The sequence below is a fragment of the Phascolarctos cinereus genome, unplaced genomic scaffold (assembly GCF_003287225.1).
Source record: "Phascolarctos cinereus isolate Bilbo 61053 unplaced genomic scaffold, phaCin_HiC Scaffold_9;HRSCAF=440, whole genome shotgun sequence".
NCBI lineage: Eukaryota > Metazoa > Chordata > Mammalia > Diprotodontia > Phascolarctidae > Phascolarctos > Phascolarctos cinereus.
The window spans coordinates 20,136,297-20,159,286 of NW_027556402.1; the positions used below are offsets into that span (position 1 = coordinate 20,136,297).

The window sequence follows — 22,990 nt, forward strand, 5'->3', positions numbered from 1 at the left end:
CTAAGTACCTGAACTCAATTACATAGTGCCACATATTCGGGACAAAAAAATCTCTCCGATTAAAAAACTTGCTAGCACCTAGCACACTGAATCTGAGCTGTAACTGGCCAATGGTTGAGTCTTTGCCACAGGGTGCCAAAGTTAGAGGGTGCTGATAGTACTTGTCTTTCCGCAGGATAGAAATATGCTCAGCACAGCATGGAAAGTAATTAAAATCAGCAGCCACCAGAGGGCCACTAGGGTGACCTGCTCCTCCTCCTCTTCAACAATCCATCCATTGTCTTGATTACTGACAAGTGCTAGTGGAAAGTGTCCTACCAGGAAGCCTCTTCACCTGTTACAACTCTTTCAGTGAAGCCGGTGGAGGAGCGAACATCAGCTGAGCTAAATATGCCCAGATGCTGAATGAGAAGGGATTATTGAATGGCAGCACTCGTGATCTGCCACTCACCACTCACGACAGGAATTGAGCTGTCACCGGACAGCTGGCATCGACCAATCCCCTCATTTTACAATTACACTTATTTGTACATAAGGATGATCGGGGGCTGCGGATTGGCTTAGCTTTAAAATACAATGTTCTCTGTGTTTCACTGTATTTTTATTTTAAGTATTTCCCCATTATATTTGGCACTGGGAGTGCTGTGGGTCTGGCCATGTGCTCTGGCCATGTGCCTGACACCCCAACTTATAGAAGACTGGGACTGTTTCACATTTGAATTCCCACTAGCACAAAGCTTTTGCACACTGTGGGCACTTCACAAAAGATTGCTGAACTTAAATTATCTGAATGGAATGTATATGTGTATGTGTACACACGCCTAACTAGGACAGAAGCGTTAAACAAAACGTCACTAATGCCCAGGGCTGCAGCACTGGATTACTCCAAAAGGATAATGGCCTACGGGGTGACTTATTGTCGCACCTACTAAATACATGGAAATTCTGCCTAGTTACATGGCCCTGTGGAAATAACCTATGCCCACGATAGTGAGAAAAGAAATTACGTGCTTGGGAAAACCTGACCACATCCCTGCGAAGCTGGCATTGGAAATTCTTGAAAGCGCATTAATCCTTTCAGCTCCCATTGTTACTTATTTTTAATAGAAAATCTAAACCTTGACAGCACGATATAGTGGTACATATATCCAGGGTTAGCTTGGGAGTCAGGAGGACCCGAGTGAATCTTATTCCTGTGTGAATGTTACCGCCTAATTTTAAAGGGATTTGCAAGCAATACTTTAAGTTAGCTGAGCAACTAGACCGATATTCCCCAGTCTGCATCCCATAGAGCTTCCCTGGAAATGTCATACATGAAGAAGTCTTAAAAGAGCCTAGGCCCTCAGGAATTATCTTCAGCTTATCATGAATTGTTGGAAATAAGACTAGGAACATGGTTTAAGTTAGAAAACTGTCACCAATTTCTTGACAAAATGCTACTTTCCAGAGGTTTTAGGGACAGTCTGTGTTCTTAAGTGGTAGCCTTCCATTCTAATCAGGGGCAGTCACCCTGGATGTCTCTATGAGTCATTCATCTCCCTACTATTAGTTACGGAGATCCTGAAGGACAAGTAAAGTAGGGGAGGGACAAATGAACATAAGGAATAACAAGGCAGACAAGAAACAAACAAAAAGAATGAATAGGATAGAAATGACAAACATTAAAAGAAAAACAGAATTCATCAGGAAAGAGATAAGGGCAGCAGAAAACATATTCTGATAGCTGCAGAGATCAGTACTTCCCAATTGGTCCACAGTAATGGTTCACAGTAACCTGCAGATTCCTACTGGTCCACGGTTATGTCTAACTTATTTATTTATTTTTAGATGGCAGCCATACTTCGGTCTGTGTAAGGAAGTCCCTACTACTCCATCAATGCAGACAAGCCACATAGCTGAAACAAAGAATCAGCCAGAGCTGGAAGTGACCACAGGGACCATCTGGTTCAATTTTCATCCTACACAAAAATGAGATGCAAGGAGTATAGGTGACGTGTCCAGAGTCATATAGGTAGTAAATGTCAGAAGTAAAATTTGAATTTGGGTCTTCTGACTCCAGCGTCAGTACTATATTGCATCAAAAACATCTATCTTATCTGAGAAATCTCTTAGGGGCACTGAGGTAGAATGACTTGTGTGATGGCCACAAAGCCACCATGTGTCAGAGGCAGGTTTTGAACTCAAGTCCTCCCGACTCCAAAGCTAGCCCTGTATATATGTACCACTATACCATGCTGTCAATTTTTATTCCTCTAAAAAGTTTTTTAACCATCAAACCTCTTTAATCCCTAAAGCCTATTAACTTCCACACACACACACACACCCAGCATCCCCTGTCTCCTTGTGACCTGTTGATCCTCACTCCTTCCTCCACTCAATAAGAGTTGCCACAAGCAGCTGTGTTTGGGATAGAGAGTCTGAGATACAATTTGTAGGTACTATTTTCCTACAGTATAGTTTGGCCTGGGAAACACTAGCACAGACCGCAATCTACTAGGAACCTAACTAGGGGAGTAGTTTTGTACTTCTGAGCTAACACTATCCTTTTGACAAGGTATTTCCCATAAAGAGTTGAACAGTTTATTAATGCATCCTCATTAAGCACCAACTTATTTACACCCAGGAAATGAGGTACCTGCCAGACTCTGTCTCTAAATCCTAATCAGCCTAGCGGTTTCTCTCTGAAAGCCAAGTTCAGTTACTGATTTGCCCAAAGTCAGGCAGAAGCAACAGTGGAAGCAGAATTCAAATCTTCTGTCTCCCAATCCTAGGACTTTCTTCATAAGTCTGGGATGTCAGTCTTACAAAACCAACTATAAATGTTTACTTTAATATTGTTTACAACAACCACGTTAAACCATTTTAAAGCTGTGTCCCCCCTGAAAAGCTGATGTTGATGTATACAGTAAATTTTATATTCATTATTCTGTAACTCCAAGCCTACTCAGGCATAGCCTTATTATTCATGAGCCTCGTGTTTAAACCATGAGTTCATTTTACTCTGCTTTTATCCTCATGTAAAGAAGGCTGTTTGAAAAGGCAGAGCTGCTTTTCTTTCTGACCTCCCAGGCTTCCTTTCAATTCCTAACTAAAATCTCACCTCCTCCGGGAAGCTTTCCCCAGCCCTTCTTAATTCCCTCACCTTCCCTCTGTTAATTATCTCCTATTTAAACTGTATGTAACTTGTTTTGTTATATTTGCATGTTGTCTCTCTCATTAAACTGTAAGCTCCTTGAGGGCAGGGGCCGTCTTTTGCCTCTTTTTGTATCCCCAGCACTTAGCACAGTACCTGGCCCATAGGAGGCACTTGATAAATGTTTACTGATTACTTGAAGGGATAAATGGCACAGATAATAACTCACATCTACATTGGACTTTAAGGTTTACAAAATAATTTCCACTCAACTTTGTGATATGAGCTAGGAAGCACAAATACTATAGGATGCATTTTAAAGATGAAAAAACAGAGCTCAGAGAGGACAAGTGACTCGCCCAGGGTCCCACAAGCTGGTGATGTCAGTCTGGATTTGAATCCTCATCTTAGAATTCACCAGCTCGTCTCACTGTACCATGTAGCTGCTACAACTCTCACAGCTGCCAAAAAGGAATCACTTCTCAAATCAGTTTCTTATCTTGGGGCATAAATACAGCAATTCAAATACAGCAATTCAAACTCTGTGGCTCAATGGCTTCCGGGAAATCAATATGGATTAATATTGCCAACAGATAGGAATCTCTCAATTCTTATCAGCATTCTCAGGGAAAGAAGAGTCCTATATACAGTCAATGATTTTAGGTATATTTTTAAAAAGGAAGCAGAAGCATTCAGCTAAGCAAACCTTCATCTTTTGCTGGATTATTAATCATAACAGTAAGGCATCAATCTGTTTGGACCACTCTGGTTTGGGAGTTTTTTGTTTTGTTTGGAGGGAAGGATGTGTGTTCAAATAACGAGGCAAAGCTAGCTTTTTTCTAGGTTTTTTTCATCTGTCCTTCCCAAACATGGCTGTTAATTTACTGTTGGTAAAGTTAATAAAATGAACTTTATCTGCTACTAACCTGGTAGAAATAATATTGCCCTCAGCCAAATGTCCATCTGACTATGAGAAAGAATCCATCTACTTTTTGCTTTGGAATTTGGTGTTACAGGCTTGTGGCGGATATTCTACTGATCATTTTCATTTAAAAGTACATTTTAGATGACCGTAACCACGGCGTCACATATGCCTGCCAGACAGATGTAGCACAGTAAGGACACAGCCTAGTCGTAGCTTTCTGTCTAGGCATAGTGAGGGGTGAGAAGTTCCTCCAGACCCCTGTGGGAAAGTCTGTTTTGCACTGGACCCAACTGCTATAGCTTTGCTTTTACCTTTCACTTTTTTGGGTGGTAACTACAATTTTTTTCTGACTTAATTTAAAAAAGTAATTAATGGAGAGTGAAAGGGAAAACCACTGAAATAGCAGCTGAGCTGATACTGACAGCTGTCAAAACACTGTAAAGAAAAGCCTTTTGTAATGTTCAGAATAGATGTCGATAGCTAAGACTGCTCAAAGGGTTTTTTTTCTTTATTTTTTAAATAGCAGCCCTGGTTTTCCCTTTCACCATCTAGATGGTTTTTTGGTGTCTGTGTGTGTGTGTGTGTGTGTGTGTGTGTGCGTGTGTGTGCGCGTGCGTGTCTGTGTGCATGCGCGTGCGTGCGTGTCTGTGTGTGTGTGTGTGTGTGTGTGTTGTGTGTGTGTGTGTGTGTGTGTGTGTGTGTGTTGTAGTTTGGATCACGAGGTAAATGAGTCTGGGACCTTATAATAACCCTACAGTAATCTCAAAAGGCCATGGCCAATCATACCAAATTGTGTTATCTTTTTTATTTTTAATTTTTCTGGGAATAAAAAAACACCCAGGCCCGGAGCAGGAAGGGATTGCTGCGTGGTGTCTTCCTGTGCTGGCCACAGCTCTAGCCAGTGCTACCACATCCTCACTTTGTGAGCACCAAATGCAGTAGTAAAAAATAAATTGAGGATCAAGACCGTGATTTATTTTTGTTTTCAAAAAGCGAAAGTTAAGAGTAAAGCCAAAACTACAGAGCCAATAGTGACAGCTTCTACTGGTCCAAATTCGCAAAGGGGATCTGGAGGTTCTCCTAAAATAGAAAGAAAAGAACGGGAAAAGCATTACATTAAGACATTTTTTTATAAATGATACACTGCACCTAAAATGTTGTTTCATACACAATTTACTTTCTGACCAACATAAACCAGCTGAATCACTCCTCTCTTCCTAAGGTCCATTCTTCCGAGGGCTTGGCTTAAGGAGGCCTATATTAGACAAGGAAATGTTTGGCTTGGAACAGACATTTATTAAGTACCTACTAGGTGCTGGGCACTATGCTAAATACTTAACAAATATCCCATTTGATCTTCACAACAACTGTGGAAAGTAGGTGCTACTATCTCCATTTTACAGTTGATGAAACTGAGGCAAACAGAGCTTAAGTAACTTGCCCAGGGTCAGCTGGAAATGTCTGAGACTGAACTTGAGCTCAGGTCTTCCTGCCTCCAGGCCCACTGCTCGATACCAAAAAGTGAAATTTCAAGCAGATTTCCCCACTTACATATTTTAAGAATAGTCTAAATAAAAATTCTTTTTGATCAGAATTTATTACCCTCTTCACATAAATCTGATGCTTATGTATATTAATAGTTGACTAAATTTGTAGAGACTAGTGACCTAAATTGGTATTTATTCAGATAAGACATAAAATAGTCCTAGTTCTAAGTTAATATTAAGTGGAATCTATTCACCATTTCATACTCTGAGTTACTGGTGATCAGTGGAACCACATCACAACCAGAAAGAATATGAGTTTCATTTTCATTGTGTCTGCATGATGCCAGACTCTTCAGATGACAAGAGAAAAATGCAGTCCTTCATTCACTCATTTTACCAATAGAATTCCAAACATCTGCAGATACTCAGACACTGTTTGGGTCCAGCCTAGAGTGTTGGGCTTCTGTCCTACCACACCAGCAACGCTGTCTGAATGTTGAGTATTTGGGCCATCAGAAAAACACTCATTGCAAGGTGCTACATGAAGCATCTGTTTCTTGCAAGGCCCAGGCCCAGGCTTTTTATGTGTTTGAAAACAGATCAAAGCACTACCCTACAGGTAAAACCTTAAGTGTGCAATCACTAGTAAATCACCAGTAATGCTTCTGAATACCGAAATAGCTTTTCCAAACAACATTCCCAGGGAAAGGAACAGCAGCTAAAAGTTGTGAGAAGTAAACACTGTCAAGTACTGGCATTTGCCGAATATCTACAGAGACTTTGCAAATAGTTTCAGGTGGCTACTAATATTTTATAGGTAGAATGCACAAAGTACTTTATATGAATAATAGGAAGGTCATTAATGGCGCATACTTGAGAGTTTTATCAACTTATATCACGGAGTTTTTATGAGGACAAATTATTAATTTATGCAAATGCACTGTGAAAACTACAGGTTTAATTTATGTCACAGTCATGCTCATTTATGGGCTCTCCACCTAAGTGAACTTCTTGAATCATTAACACTTAACTCCTTCAAGAACTGAACTATTTCTTCATTTAAATTGTTGTATGAAATGTTTCACATTTCTCTGCTTTCTTAAATACAGTATACTGAATTTAATTTAGCCCTTCCTGAATGATTCAGGGGCACAATTAAGTACATTAGCTCTGCTAAAATGGGTAGTTATTTAGCCTCCCCACCCTGACTCCTGTTGTCAGGCTTTTATAATGCTTTTCAATTTGCTGGGGTCAAAGAAATCAGGTTACCAAAGTTACTGGAAATTAGTCAGTAAGCTCTGAGTCCCCTGCTGAGAGTTCTCCTAGAGTAAATACATGGCCTAGTCACTGGATGAAGCTTCTCCCTATCTCCTTCCTCCCTCCCCCTCCCCCATCACATCCATGTTCTGCACAGTTCCAAATGACTGAGCTTGCTAGAAGCCTGACCTCTAATTAAGCCAACTCTTAACTAAGTACACTAATGAATGGAAGCTGTTGTATAAAGAATTTTTAAAAAACAGATGAAAATCTTTGAATGGCTTTTACTTGGCTTTGGAATGCATTATACAATGGTTTTGGTAGTATACTTAACTCTTACTTTTAATTATCTTTTATTTATTATTTAATACTGATTATTGACTTTACTTCCACTTATCTTTTACTAATAGAAAATTTTGGTCTAAATGATTAGAAAAACCAGAGGAAAGCCTCCTGTACATTGAGTAGATCATTTGTGGAGGATTTATGATAAGACATGGACACTTAAAAAAATAATCTCATGAACTCATTACTTTCTTTAAAAAGGAAAAAAGGAAAAGAATTGCAATATTTATACAGGATAGGGAGGTTCAGAAGAGTTGTGATGCATTAAAAGTAACACTAAGGCACAGACTAACAGCTGGTGTAGAGAGAAAGAAAGCAGGTCAAAGATGTACTGAGCTGGGGGGATGGCACCTACCATGAAGAGCTTCCTGCCAAGCTGTCCTTCATTTCCTGTTTTAGAGGCTTCCTTTAAAAATGTAAAACTAGAAAATCATCTTCATCTGTACTAAGAGGTAAGTTACCTTGAACAGGAAGTTCAATAATAAACTTGGTATCTGTGATTTCTAAATGGTGTGTAAACAGAACAAAGTGCAACTCCTAATTCCAGTTTAGAAGGGCTTTTAATTTTGAATTACAATCTTACTGTACAAAAGAGTGACCTTGCTCTTAGAATACAAAGGCTTGAATTCATATGACACCATTTCCGCAAGTATAAAGACAAAATCTAAACTCACCTTGTCTTCATACATCCTTTTGGCTTCTCTTAATTCAGAACGCAGCTGAGAAACAGTAGATTCCAGTTCACTGAGCTGACGCATATACATTGAATTTTGATTCCTTGCTTGTTCTCTAAGAAGGGTTTAGAAAAATAAAAAGCAAACCACCACCTAAGAATAACAAATATGACACCTTAAGGCGACCACAGCCATTAAAAACTAGACCTCTTAGCCTGACATAATTAGCCCCAAGATGAGTGCTAAGAATTTTAGTTCAAATTATAAATAATTTATAATAAATATAAATATTCATAATAATAAACAATATAATAAATAAATGTCTTGATTTTTATTCTATAGCTTGGAATATAAATCTTCCTTATGCTTTTTTATTTAAAGAGGTTCAAGAGCTAATAAGAATCTGATCAGATCAAAAAACTACATATGTAATTATATCTAGCTATAAAAGTTTATTTTCTATTTTTAAAAAGTAAAAAAATTTTATGGCATTGTTGGACCCTTAAGAAAGGGTGAGCCAACATGAATGGAAATCTCAAGAAAGAAGCTAACTGCATCCTCAGATCAAGCAATTAGGACACATACTGAATGATTTCCAGCTGGCTCTGAATGCTATTTGCTTGGCTCCGGGCACTACTAGCTTTCTCACTCAGTCCCGTTACTTCAAGTTCATGTTCATTCATTAATTGCTCAATCCTATAAAGAGAAAGAAATGATCAGAGTTAGGATGTAGAAAATTTCATCTAATCATAAACTGTTCCAAAAATAGATAAAATTTAACTTGTAAATGTTATAAATTATAGGGTTGGAAGGGACCATTCATGAAAGAAATCTCCACTAAAAAAATACCTGACAAGTCCTCACCCCTGCCACGGCTTCCAGACCCTCCCACATTCCACCTTGGAGCAGCTCACACTGGGAGCTCCAACCCCCTTCTGGCCCTAAGGCACCTCTTGGCTTATGAGAAATGACAAGACTCACTGGCCATCACCCAGTCAGGTCCCCAGCCAAGCCCCTGCCCTCTCCAGTCTATCCTCCACAAGGGATCAAAGTGGTATTGCTAGAGCACAGCTCTGACCATGTCACTCCCCACGGTTCCCTATTGCCTGCAGGACAAAACACAAACCTGTTTCTTTGGCATTTAAAGGCCCTCACAAGATGGTACCAGCCTATCTTTCCAGAATGATTATACCCTACATACCCTGTCTTGCACCAAATTGTCCTGCACACATAACCCTTCCTCTCCCCTTTCTGAGCCGTTGCCCAGGCTGTCTCCCACACCTGGCATGCCGTCTGTCCTCCCCTCTCCCTCATGGAATCCTTGGCTTCCTTCAAAGCTCAGCTCAATGGCTCCCTCCTGGTAGCCCTCACCTTCCACTGCTCCCCACACACACACACACACACACACACCCTCCCAACCTACGTTACTTTTACTGTTTTGCCTGAGGACATGTTTTTGTCTTCACTTGCATGCATACATCTGGTTTTCCCTGAGAGCAGTCCCATGAAAGCAGAGACTCTCTTTTGTCTCTGTACCCTCAGTACACACAGACGTGACCCATCGTGAGCATTTAGTAAAGGCTTACTGGCTGACTGACTCAGCAGCTGAGTTTTTTGTTGAGGTTTAGTTGGGGTTTTTTTTGGCTAATTTTTCCAGAAACATGGAGATTTTAATATAATGATAATGATGATAATCATGATGATGATAAACAACCAGCATGTAATCAGTGCTTTAAGGTTAGTAAAGTGCTTTACAAATATTAAGTCATTCAACCCTCACAACAACCCTGAAAGGTAGGTGTTATAATTATCCCTATTTTACAGATGAGCAAACTGAGACAGAGGTGAAGTGATTTGTGTAGGGTCACACAGCTACAAAGTATATTTAATAGCCAGACTGGAACTCCAGGCACAGCCCACTGTCCACTGCCCCCTCTCCCTACCTCCCACCCCCAGTGGCCTTAGACTTACCTATCCTGATGCTGCTGAAGAAGCAGTTCTATTTTGTTCTGTGATTCAGTTTTCAGTGATTCAAGTTGATCTTCTACCTGTTTTGTGGTTTTTTTTAAAGATTGGGATGAGTGAATGAGAAGCATGTCTGAGCCTTCAATCAGGTGATACTCAAGTTCTCAATCCAACTGAAAACCACAGAGCAGAATTCTAGGACTCTGCTCTGCCGGCTTTCTGACCTTCTCTGCACCCCTTAAAGCCAATGCCAGTCAGGGACCCCAGGGAGGGCAGTAACCCTAGAAGGAAGCCACCAGGGCCACAGTAAGATGGGCGATTACCCCATCATTAATATGTGCGAAAAACAACCCTCCCAGAAGTGATGTTATTTCAGTGAATCTTAATATACTGCATACAGAAGCATCTAAAACTAGCTGGTGAAACAAAGCAAAACAAAATCATGCTCTCACCACTTACTGGAAAAATTCTCCCTTTAAGGTAAGACACCTCCGTGTCCAGTTCTCTCAGCAGCTTACTGACAGCTGTGCCCAGGTTACGGATGTGGACAGCAGAGATGGTCTCGTGCTCATAGATTCTCTTGCCTGTGGTCTCTTCATAGTCCACCAGAATGGCCCGGATTTCCTGGAGCACTCCTTCATGACTGAGCATCACCTTTCTGAGCTGCTCCGTCTGACTACTGTTCTCCCGCAGAACCTCTTCCTGAAGGCGTTTGGCAGTTTCAAGTTCAAGTTCATGAACTGTATTTTGCAGTTGATTTCTTAGATCCTCCTGAGAAAGAGTCTCCCTTCGTCTATGAAACAAAAGAGGAAAACAAAAAATACTTAAACTCATATTCAAAGTTGGCTTTATCTTGGCAATATGTAATTTTAAAAAATTTTGGTGAACATGGAACTAAAAATACATCTGAGTAATACTTCTCCCAAACCCCCTCCAGCAAAAAAACCTGTTAATTCTCAGCAGACTGAATAATGATCAAAAAACTCAATGGAAAATAATACCAAGTGAAATATCCTATGGTGGAACTGAACAAAAAAACAGCCCAAGTCCACAGCATGCAGGTTTGTGTCAGGAGGCAACACAGAATGGAAGGCTCCCTAGAAAGTCCTGGGGTGGTCAGAAATCTACTTGAGAGAACCCCTCTAGAAACCTCCTAAAGACCTCAGAGGGCAGCAAGGTGGCACAATGGCTGTGTGACCCTGGGCAAGGCACTTCACCCTGTTTGCCTCAGTTTCTTCCTCTGTAAAGTGAGCTGGAGAACAAAATGGCAAACTGCCCCAGTATCTTTGCCAAGATATCCCCACATGGGGTCAGGAAGAGTCAGACAGGACTGAAACAGCTGAACGACAACAACAGAGACCTTAGAAGCCCCCCCAGGAGCAGCAGCAACCGGTGAGGCACAGGCATGCTCAGACAAGGACAGCCCAAAGCACAGGGGCTCTGAGGCCTCTAGGATGCTGTCCTGAGATACTGTGGAGGTCCCTGAAGATCCAAAACTCTGAACCCCAAAGATCCATGGGAACTAAAGCAGGAAGGTAAGTGGAGGTCATCCCAGGAACTGAGGTGATCCAGAGAGGAACCAGAGAGGGTCAACCATCCCCATCCAACCATCCCGGGCAAAGCCTGACACACAGCCTCAATTCAGGAACTAAAGTTGGAGCTAGGAACAAACCAAAGAAGACCCCAGCCAAAATACAGAATTTTACTGTAAATCTAGGGATCCCCAAAAAATCTCACCCAGAAGGAAAGTGTTAACTGTGTAATAACTGCACGCAGAGACTCTTAAGAAAACAAAAAGGATTTTCCACAATGACTGTATGAATATCCAAAAACAATGAAGCAAGGGATCTTTAAAAAATGAGATAAAAAGCCTGAAGGCAAGAATTGGAAGTAGAAGAAATAGCTTCAAACAAAAATTATTAAAGGTTATCAGCTTAAAACAATATTATTAAAATTTACCCAAGGAATGGAGTCCCTGAAAATTAGAAGAAATAGATATCCATGACTCTAAAGGACAGCAAGAGATACGAGAACAAAATTTTTAAAAATAGAAATAAGAAAATATAAGCTGTATATCAAAAACAACCAACCTGGAAAACAGGTCAAGGAGAGATAATTTAAGAATGACTGGACTCAGGGCAGCTAGGTGGCACAGTGAATAGAGCTCTGGCCTTGGAGTCAGTAGGACCTGAATTCAAATCCGGCCTCAGACACTTGACACCTACTGCTTAGTAGCTGTGCGACCCTGGGCAAGTCACTTAACCCCAATTGACTCACCAAAAAAAAGAATGATTAAACTCCCTGAAATTCGTTATTTTTTAAAAGCCTGTACATTGTATTTAAAGAAATCATAAATGAAAACTGCTCAGATACATTAAGACTAGAGAGAAAAGCAAAGATAGAAATTCATTATCACCTCCTGAAAGAATCCCCAAAAGGAAAAGTCCCAGGAATGCCATAGCCAAAATCCAGAGCTTCTACATCAAAGGAAAAATACTGCAAGCATCCTAAAATACAAAGGAAGCATAGTCAGGATTACATTAGCCCAGGCAGCTTCTTCTATAAACAAGAGAAGATCTTGGAGTACAATACTCCCAAAGGATGGAATAGATCATTTCTGACAAAAAGCAGGAACTTTGAAACACAAGATTCAAGAGAAATCAAGAAAGGTAAATGTATTTAAGCAACTGAAAGGAGCTAGATGACGATGTGTTGCTGACATTTTAATGGGGGGGAAAAAGCAAGTGTCCCTTCAGAAGCTCAATATCTTCAAAGGGTGCTAAGGGAATTGGTTGGTTGGCTGGTTTTGGTTTTTGGTGGACCTAGGGGAAAGTTGGTTCTGTGCCAAGGGTTTTGAGAGGAAAGGGACGGGCAAGAAATATACTAGTCCTCAAAGAGACTGCATGAGTCTATTCAAACATGAAGGAAGGGATGGGAGGTGGGTATAACATGGACATCGCTCCTATATGAATCAATCAAGGTTGAACACACATTTGCAAACAATCAATCTGAGGTAGAAATATTTTCAGTTCAACAGGGAAATAAGTGGGAATTAAGGAGGTGGTTAAGAGGGTGATAATACTGGGGAACGAAGAACTCCCCAAAGCAAAACAAACATCCTGATCCTGAAGAGGGAGTTAAAAGAGGGGGAGGGAAAGCAAAATATTGGACTCTAAAGGGGTGCCCATCAATTGAGGAATAGCTAAACAAACTGCAGTATATTAATGTAATGGAATAAGAAATGATGCAAGAGATTATTTCAGAGAATCCTAGAGTATGAATGGATGCAGAGTGAAGTGACTGGAACCAAGAGAAGAATATATACAATGTCAACATCGTAAAGAAAGACAACTCTGAAAGACTTAAAAATTAGAATTCTGGTCTCTAGAGATCTACGATGAAGCATGTTACCCAACTCCTAAGAAGAAAGTGATGACTCAGGGTGCAGAAAGAGACAAGACATTTTTGGACATGAACACAGTGTGGATTAATTTTGCTTAACTATATTTATTTTTAACAAGTTTTTTTTTCCTTATCTCAGCTTTTAATGGGATTAAAGTGAGGATTGGTTATAGTGATGCCATAAAAAGTGGGTCAAAGAGAACTCCTGGATCAATTTGGAACTATGCCCAAAGGGCTACAAAAATGTGCATACCCTTTGATTCAGCAATAGCACTTCTAGGGCTATATCCCAAAGAGAGCAAACAAATGGCAAAAGGACCCACATGTACAAAAATATTCATAGCAGCTCTTTTTATGGTGGCAAAGAATTGGAAATTGAGAGGATGCCCATCAATTGGGGAACGGCTGAGCAAGTTGTGGTATATGAATGTAATGGAATGCTATTGTGCTATAAGAAATGATGAACAGGCTGACTTCAGAAAAACCTGGAAAGACTTATATGGTCTGATGCTGAGTAAAGTGAGCAGAACCAAGAGGGCTTTGTACACAATAACAGCCACATTATGCAATGACTAAGATTGTTAAACTGAACCCTTCTCAGCATTACGAGGATCTAAGACATCTCCAGAGGCCTCGGGATGGAAAATGCTGTCCACATCCAAAGAAAGAACTATGAAAATCGAATCGCTTCTTTTTTTTATTTTTACCTTCTATTGAGTTTTGTTTCATCTTTCTGATGGTTCCTCCTAGTGGTTTTAATTTTTACTTACAACTTCACTAATGTGAAAATATGTTTAATGGGTATGTAAATGTAAAGCCCATATCAGATTGTGTGCCATCTTGGGGAAGGTGGGGGGGAGGAAGGGGGAGAAAAATTTTCAACTCAAAAGCATATGGAAGTGATTGCTGATAAATCAAAATAAATTAATTTTTAAAAAAAGACTGAAAAAAAAAAAGAGAGAAGTCCTGGGTCACAAGATGGCAGACTAGACATTTTCTCTGATCCACGCAACCTCTCAAATCTCTCCAAAACAGAAATTATGCACCAAAGATAAAAACAACTTCAGATATCTCCATCGTCTAGGTCCTAGATTCTAGGACACGGAGAATCAAAATGAAAGTTTAAAAAATCTCCCCAAACCCATAAACTGATGCGCACTGATACTGAGCTCACTCAGCACACCCACCTGTAGGGGAAGGAAGGGGAGAGAAAGGAAACCTCACTTTGTAGGCTGGAAGGTGTTCCACTGATGAATGTTCCTATGGACACAGGGAGATTTCCAGTAAATGCTGAAAAAAGGCTCGACAAGAGAGAGTACAGATCAGTAGTGGGGCTGCATAATCAGTGATGTGGTAGAGGAGAGAACACACCATGGGGAAATGTCCTCTCTGATACCTGCAATTGGCACTAGAAGTGCCAATTCTGAAAGTGAAGCGCAATGGAAAAGGGGAATTCATGGGACAAGTCGTCCATGGCAGTGGTAGGAAGTGCCTGGGGGACGGCCTAGAATGAAACCTTGGGAGCTCTGATCAAATGAGGAATGCAGAGAAAAGAGACCAGATAATTATTGGGGTCACAAATCAGAGAGTGAGGGCCTAGAGTAAACAGAAAAAGAAGACGGATAAAGAAGAGAGTGAGAGAAACCTTTTTAGAAAGGGGCATAGGAAAATTCAATTTTTGAAACTAATGAACAGAAAAAGCTGAAGGTGAAGAGAGGAAGGGGTAATCTACATGACTGAGAGGAAAAAAGAAGGGGAAAAAACATATGACCAGATAAAAGAGAAAAAGGAACTAATAAGCCAAACCCTAAAGGGAAAGATGGATCAAACGAGTAGAGGGGATCAGAAGTAAGGGGGAAGAGAGTCAGTGGGAACAGGACTGCCTTAAAGACCAAGTAAGGTAAAGCAAGTGAAGGAACAGAACACTTTGCAGGAGAAGAGGGAACCTGAAACTGAAAAGCATCTGCACAGACAACATTAACGCATCTAGTATAAGCAGCAAAGTGGCCAAAGGGGGAAAAAATCTTTGTATTAAATTTCTCTGACAAGGGTTTACCATCCAAGATATAGAAACAATTAATAAATATATGAGACTAATAACCATCCCTCAACAGATAAATGAACAAAAGGATATGAACAATTCTCAAAAGAAGAATTGCAAAATATTCACAATATAATGCTTCAAACCACTAATCACAGAAATGCAAATCAAAACGACTCTAAATGGCAACATTCAGTGTCGGAGGGGTTTGGGAAGATAGGCACACTAATACACTCTTGGTGGAGCTGTGAAATGGCAGAATCATTTTGGAGAGCAATTTGGAATGAAGCAAATTAAGTGACTGAAATGTCCACACTCTTTGACCAAGAGACTTCACTACTGGGCTTATATCCCAAGGAAGCCATCAATAAGAAGACCCTATATACTCCAAAGCATTTCTAACAGTACTTTTTGTGACAGCAAAGAACTGGAGACAAAGCAGATGCCTATCAATTAGAGAATGGCTGAACTGAGGTACATAAATGTACTGGAATACTGATGCGCTGTAAGAAATGATGCCTGTAAGGAATACAGAGAAGCCTGGAAAGATCCATATGAACCAACGCAGAGCCAAGCTGAACCAAGACAACAACACAGCCAGTAACTACAACAATGTAAATGGAGAGGACAATGACCCATTAAAAAATCAAGAGCAAACGCAACAAAATTACAAAGAAAAAGAGGATTTGAATGAAGAGATATGAGAAGACAGCCTCACGCAGCCTTTCACAGTCCAGAGGTACTACACGTTGCATATTTTTTCAGACTTTTTCAATTGTTTTTCTCTCCAAAAATACTGTCATATGAGATGGGTTTTTGGGGGGGAGGGGCAAGGGAAGATACATGGGATACTATGCTGATGCGAGAAACAAAAAATATCAAAAACTTGTTTAAAAAGAGGCTTGTTTTTCAAAATGCAGAGAACTTTAGTTTGGAAGGAAGAACAGACAAGCAAGACAGTTTGGAAAACAATGTATGGAATTTATCATATCCTTTTTTTAAAAAAGTAAACTATGCAATGGAGATTCAGTTTCATTTACATTCCTATTTTTGCATTCTGAGATATATGTCATATATACATATATACATATATGGAAATGTTTGAGGGTTTTGGCACTTATGATTAGAATAAAAAATTAAAAACAAAAAGATAAATGGACCTAACCCCCCCTCCACCAACAGTGCCAACCATTAACTGCTACTGAGAGGCAAGTAAACCCAAGAACCCTGGGAAGAGCAGCACCCTCCAGGTTCCCAGCACTGCTTCCACCGCCCAGCCCCTACAGACATATTCCAGGGAAGCAAATGTTGTGAAGAAGCAAGCCAGGAATGGCCTCTACAGGGGCTGCAGCCCCTATGGCTACTGAAGATCCAGAAAAGAAAGTTCTCGGCATCGTCAAGTGGGCCAATGTTAAAACAATGGTGTTAGTGATGGAAATGACAAAGAAGATGCAGTGCCATGGTATCCTAAAGGCATCCCCCATTAGAATGTGAGCTCCTTGGGTGTGGGGGCCGTCTCTGACTTTTTAAATTGCAGAGCCAGGGGCAGCTAAGTGGTGCAGTGGTTAAAGGCCTGGACTAGGAGTCAGGAGGACCTGAGTTCAAATCCAGCCTCAGACACATAACACTCATTAGTTGTGTGACTCTGGGCAAGTCACTTAACCCCAATTTCCTCACTTAAAAAAAAAAATGAAAGGGATGAATTCACCGCCAATGAAGTGGAAATTAAGACAATTGTTTGGACTTATTTTGGGGCAGCTAGGTGGCGCAGTGGATAGAGCACCGGCCCTGGAGTCCGGAGGATCTGGGTTCAAATCTGGCCTCAGACACATAACACTCACTAGCTGTACAACTCTGGGCAAGTCACTTAACCCCAACTGCCTCACATTAAAAAAAAAAAAAGATTAGGTTCCATCTAAGGTGTGTTTTCTTTGGCTGATGTAACAGGAAAGGCAAAACACGCCAACCAGTACCTTCAATTTATGGTACAAGCTTTTTTCACAGTGCTCCAGTCTTGTACAAGGCATTTATTTAACTCCTATGGTCCTCAGCTTCCTCCTCTATAAACTGAAGATTTAGTCTAGAGGACTTTCTGATTCAGCGAAAAAAAGTACTGGGTGAGAGGATGCTGACACCCTGGATCCAAGCCCCAGCTCTGCGCCTTGGTCTTAGGGCAGCCTTGGCTAAGTCACTTGACCTCTGACCTCTGACTGGCCTCAGTTTTCTCGTCTGTAAAATGAAGAGGCCAGTCATCTGTAAATCTATTAGGCTAACTTTCAAGGGGGTTCCTGCTCTACATTATTCCCTAACTTATCCCATAAACACCTTCTCACAAAGATGGGAAGAGGGATGTGCTCAATCCACCAGAGTCCTGGATTAGGAAATCCAGATTCCAGACTCACATGGCATCTGGCTCATCCCACTCATCAAATGGTTATCTAATTGGCAAGAGTAGAGGCATAAATGCCTTCACATGTGGGCAAGGGAGGCAATGCTGATGCTAATATTAAATGGCCAACTGGATGCCTGTCTGTCAACAAGAACAGACCATGGAGAATATAGTAAACAACTACTACAAAAGTGAAAGGGTTGACTGTTTTGATGATTTAGACAAAATATCAACTTAGCACCTAGACAGCAACCTTTCATCGGCAGAGTGATGTTTTACTCACCACAGGACCAGAGGATCTATTGTTAGAATGGACCACAGAAATCTCCTCCTCCAGCCTCCTGGGGGCACAAGGTGGCAAGCACTGGACTCAGAAGTCACAAGCTCAAACCTGGCTTCAGACACTTCCCAGCTGTGTGACCCTGAGTGAGTTCCCGCCTCTCTCGCAGCCTCCCCGTCTTCATATGGGGCAGGGTTGTAGTGAGGAGGATCAAGGGAGCTAATCGATACAAAGCATTCGAAATTTTCACAGCACTCTATGGATGCTAGCAATTACAGATGAGGTAGCTTCCTCAATGTAACTAGGGAGCTATGCCTCCATGCCTAATGTTTGTGGTCTTAAGAGTATGAAATGCCTCTCTGCCTCCACGTTAAGGGCAGTAGTGGTTACCCAAGTGGGACTCTAATCCGGCCTCGAAGGGGAGCAGCTCTTTCTTTTGGCTTCTGTCTGCCCCTGTCAGCGCTCATGCCCACGCCCTTGCCACCGTTAGCAGATGGGCTGGCCAGTCGGGGTGTGAACCAGTTCGGGAAGAAATATATCCAGCAGACCAAGCCTCTCACCCTGGAGTGCACCATCAACCTGCACCCACTTACAAATGACACCTTTAGTATAAAGAGCCCCTTTATAAAAAGGACAGCTCTGCTGCATCTCGATTTCAGTGGATGACGGAAGAATTTGACAAGATTGGAATGAGGCAGATTATAGAGGATATTCTGATTGTGCATGAGCACCGGTCACCCCATGTATTACTCCTGCAACTGGGCACACCTTTTTTCAAACACCACTAAGTGGTGAACTTAATCTAGGAGAAGATGAAGTAGAAGTACTCAAAGCGTTTACTGACAGAGATACTGGGACATCAAGATGGAGTCCTGCAAGATTGGGTCATTGATGACTGCATTGGTAACTGGTGGAGACCAAATTTTGAACTCTCACAGTACCCATATGTTCCAGCACATATTACAAAGCCTAAAGAGCACAAACAACTATTTGGTTCAGCTTCAAGAAAAAGCCTTGTTTTCCCCCCAAATCACAAACTGGTAGCTGCGCCATTGTTTGAATTATATGACAATGTACCAGGATATCATTTCCAGCCTTCCTCTGCTTTTGAGCAGGTTGAATTCTATTTACAGCTGAATTCCTGAGTCGTGGAAGAGTAAAAAAAGCCATCTCTGCGAGCACAGCTGCACAATGTAAAAAATAACCAGAATGTTCCCCTCCCCCTTATTTCTCCCCACATTGCCTCATAACTTTAAAGCAAATCTGAACTGTGCTAGACAGTGGGGTAAACAAATGTGATGATGCGTATTTCACTTTTGGTTCTACCCATACTTTTTGTACAACATTGAACAAAGTGGACCTGTTTCTATTTGCATTTTTACTTTACATTAAATCTTTCTTTAAATCCTTAAAAAAATGAGTATGAAACACTAGCCACAGCTCGCTGGGGCCCAAACACCGACCTGATGTCCACCAGAGCATCCCTCTCCATCTGCATCTCTTGAAGCTTGGTCTGCAAGTCGATGACTGACTGCCTCAGGTGGAATTTCTGTTTTTCATGCAGCTCAGCACTCTGAAAGGTTCCAAGGACAGGCCACACATACCGTTATTCTACACCAATTTTCATTGCTCTTGCTGCAGAAATGAACATTCCTACACGGTAATGTCTCGTGGCCGGAAGCCATGCCACATTTGAGGCATCACCAGTTATTTGGCCTGCAGCTGTCTGGGGGGACAGGCGGCACAGGGTGGGTCTGAACGGCACCATTTCATGATAATGTTGTAGCTCCACTGAGCCCAAACTCCACCACACAGCACAGATGGACATGGTCTCTGCACTTTATGTTCTGCTGTGACGCCATCTGGAAAACCCACCCCTGACCACACAGCTCCTGGGCAGCTGCCCCGTTGGGTCTTCACAGACCAACTAACAACTAGGTTTTTCACATATCTCCAACTGTCCTGGCCTTTTTTTCTTTATCACGAGGGAATCTGGAGGGGAATTTAATATTCTTAAACGAAAACTCACCGGCCACTGTAACATAAGCAATAATGACCATGTTAAGTTTTAGTGCATGACTTGAATTAATTTCTAGTTTATTCTCATCAGAAACCCTAAGAATTTGAGAAGTGGAAAAAATGGATGACTAAGCCAGAAAGGGCAGACCACAGAAGGGTCACTTGTCCTTACAGCCAAAGCATGTGATCTTATAAGCAGGAACAATGTCAGAGGCCTCAGATCTTAAAGTTATATGCTTCAGATCCATATTCTTACTCAGAATGGTTCTGAATGCTTTTCATCAACCTAATTCTGGGCATTGGAAGATCAGGTACATGTGAAGAGCTACAGGAGGCCAGGCTGTAACTTTTTTATTCTCTCAACACTTCTTAGTACCTTTCTTTTCTCCCACACTTTCTCCTGAACATTGCTCTGGGAGGCAAAAGGAGAACTCACTTCATTCAGTCTTCTCTGTAAGTCTTTCACCTGATGTGAGTACTCTTCTAAAACCCGCTCAATGTGTTCCTTTCCCGGGTAAGGGATCAATTTTCGCTGGCTTTCGAGTTCCAGTTCGTACTTTGTGAGCAAAGGGTTCTGTGCTTGAGTCATCGGCGCAGAAGTGTTTTCATTCACTGCACCTCGAAGACAAGCTGACACTAGAAATGGACTGGTAGAACCTGGAAAACAAGAGGATAGTCACTGCACACTTGTCATCCCTCACCAGCTTTGGGCAACATCCCTGTGGAGGGGGTGCCCGGAGGCCCCTGCGAGGCTGTCTCACCCTGCAGCAGATGGACGTAAGCTCTGCTGAGGCTACACTCCCTGCTTCTGTTCTAGTGGGTCGCCAAGCCTAGCATGCCACTGTTGCTGGCACAGGGGTCTTTGGCACGCCCACGCTGACTGCCACCCAGCCCTCGTCCCTACTCCTCAGGCCCGCTCCACCCATTCCACTATACCTTTAGAAATTGCACTCTATCCCATTACATTCTAGAACGTTCTGACCAGCATTCTCTCTCACTTTAGTGAAAATCTGGCTCTTGGAGAAGGATTTCGTATACTTTACCACCTTCTCCACTGGTAATATCCTTCCCAACCCATTCAGTCATTCAACAAGCAAGCAAGTATTTATTAAATGACAACTACTTTCCAGCTGTTGTGCTAAGCCCTGGGGATACAAAGACAAAAATGAAAGTCTCTGCCCTCAGCAACCAAAAGTTCTGTTGAGAGAAATAATGCGTATGTTGATAAATAAATATAAACATATACAAAATAAATGCAAAGCTGGGAGGGAGGAGGAAGAGCACTAACCTCTGGGGTAGGAATCAGAAAACACCTCTGTGGGGCCAGGAAGGAGACCGCCTAATCTGCGCCCCACCCCCTCTGCTGATGAGAAGACTCCTCAGTGGCCTCTGTTGTGAACTATGAAATCTGCTTGCATTACCATCTCTCCACCCTTACTGCTCATATCTGCTGACTCCCAGGTCATCCTTCCAATCTTCAGATCACTTCCACATGCAGTCCGCTCTCGGGCCTTCCTCTCTACCGAAGTTCCCTGCCATGATCCTCTCGAATGCTGATGAGCGTTCCCCCCAGGCTGACCACACAGTTCATCCTTCCTCAACTCCTCTGACCTCCTTCTCCATCTTCAACCACACACTGACATGGGACTTCAGGAACTCTAGAATTAAGGCAACTCCAAGACCTAGAATTTGAAAATTCTACTCTCTTATTACAACCCCTCATCTCCCATTTTCTCTTACATAAAGCCTACTCTTCACCTTTCACAAATCCCTAATCCTCCCCAATCCATCTCCCTTTCCTTCATACATAGCTTTAGGTTAGACGGTTTAATGTTCCACTAGTTAGTATCCTAGAATCCTTTGTCCTCCAGACATGGCTTGGTCCCCGACACACATTCATGGAATAGAATTTCAGCTGGACCCTTAGAGCTGTTGGGAAACCTTGCCACTCTCTCTTTATTAGATAATTAGATATCCTCCCTCACAGCAATACTCCAAACTTTTTCTTTTCTCCTCCACAAAGAGCACGTGGCCTAGCCTACGACCTCACTGGGAATATGGAGGCTCCTGCGAGAGCCCCCAGCTTCTCATCTGGATTCCTCCGAACGTCTCAACGCTCACCACACTCTCCTCAAGTCACAAATGATTCTCTACGGCTCACTACGGCTGGTCCTTCTCCCAGGCATCTAGATCTGACTGCAGATCTTGACTGTAGTAATCTTCTTTTCCTCTCTCTCAGTCTGCTCCCTACTATTATTACATCCCTTCTCAAACTTCAAAACAAAAAACTCTTTTCTTGCATTTCGATTCCGTCCAATGACTTTGCCATCTCTTTCCTCACCCTCATGGTGAAATTTCTTGAAAAACCTATGCTGGATCTCTCTCTCTCTCTCTCTCTCTCTCTCTCTCTCTCTCTCTCTCTCTCTCTCTCTCTCTCTCTCTCTCTCTCTCTCTCTCACCCACTTTCTCCTCAATCTCCTATCATCAGGTGTCCACCCTTCACCCATCTACAGAAGCAGCTCTAAGATTACAAATGACTTCCTAATTTATAAGTCCAATGGCCTTTTCTCAATTCTTATCTTCCTTGACTTCTCTAAAGCTTTTTCATTCATTTAAAAAGCATTTATTAAGTGATTATTATATACCAGACAATGAGGTTGCAAAGACAAAAAGGAAACACTCCCTGCCTTTGGGGAACTTAGAAGTTTCCATGACTATTCTCTCTCCCTACTGCCACCACCCTCATACAGTTCCTGAACTACTTCCATAGCCTCCTAACACATCTTCCCATTTCTACCCTCTTTTCTCTCCAATCTATCCTTCACATTGTTGTTTCAGTCCTGTCCGAATCTTTGTGACCCCATTTGAGGTTTTTCTTGGCAAAGATACTGGAGTGGTTTGCCATTTTCTTTTACAGCTCATTTTACAGATGAAGAAACTGAGGCAAACCGTGTTAAATGACTTCCCCAGGAATATATACCTAGTGTCGAAGGCCAGATTCGAACTAAGGAAGATCAATCTTCCTGACTGCAGGCCTGGCACTCTGTGTACTATGGCGCCTCCTAGCTGCCCT

At 41.8% G+C, this 22,990-nt stretch overlaps 1 protein-coding gene and 1 pseudogene across 1 annotated transcript in view; one reads left to right on the plus strand and one right to left on the minus strand.

Annotated features, from left to right (window-relative positions):
* CCDC158 (coiled-coil domain containing 158) overlaps window positions 1-22,990 on the minus strand; it is a 108,045-nt gene that overhangs the window by 67,223 nt on the left and 17,832 nt on the right. The window contains exons 6-11 of the mRNA XM_078148837.1: window positions 20,354-20,574; window positions 19,362-19,471; window positions 10,246-10,579; window positions 9,793-9,869; window positions 8,407-8,517; window positions 7,822-7,936 (exon numbers count right to left, since the gene is read on the minus strand). Of these exons, the coding sequence (XP_078004963.1) occupies window positions 7,822-7,936; window positions 8,407-8,517; window positions 9,793-9,869; window positions 10,246-10,579; window positions 19,362-19,471; window positions 20,354-20,574 (968 nt within the window). The remainder of the gene's footprint in view (window positions 1-7,821; window positions 7,937-8,406; window positions 8,518-9,792; window positions 9,870-10,245; window positions 10,580-19,361; window positions 19,472-20,353; window positions 20,575-22,990) is intronic.
* On the plus strand, window positions 18,392-19,035 carry LOC110209638 (cleavage and polyadenylation specificity factor subunit 5 pseudogene; annotated as a pseudogene).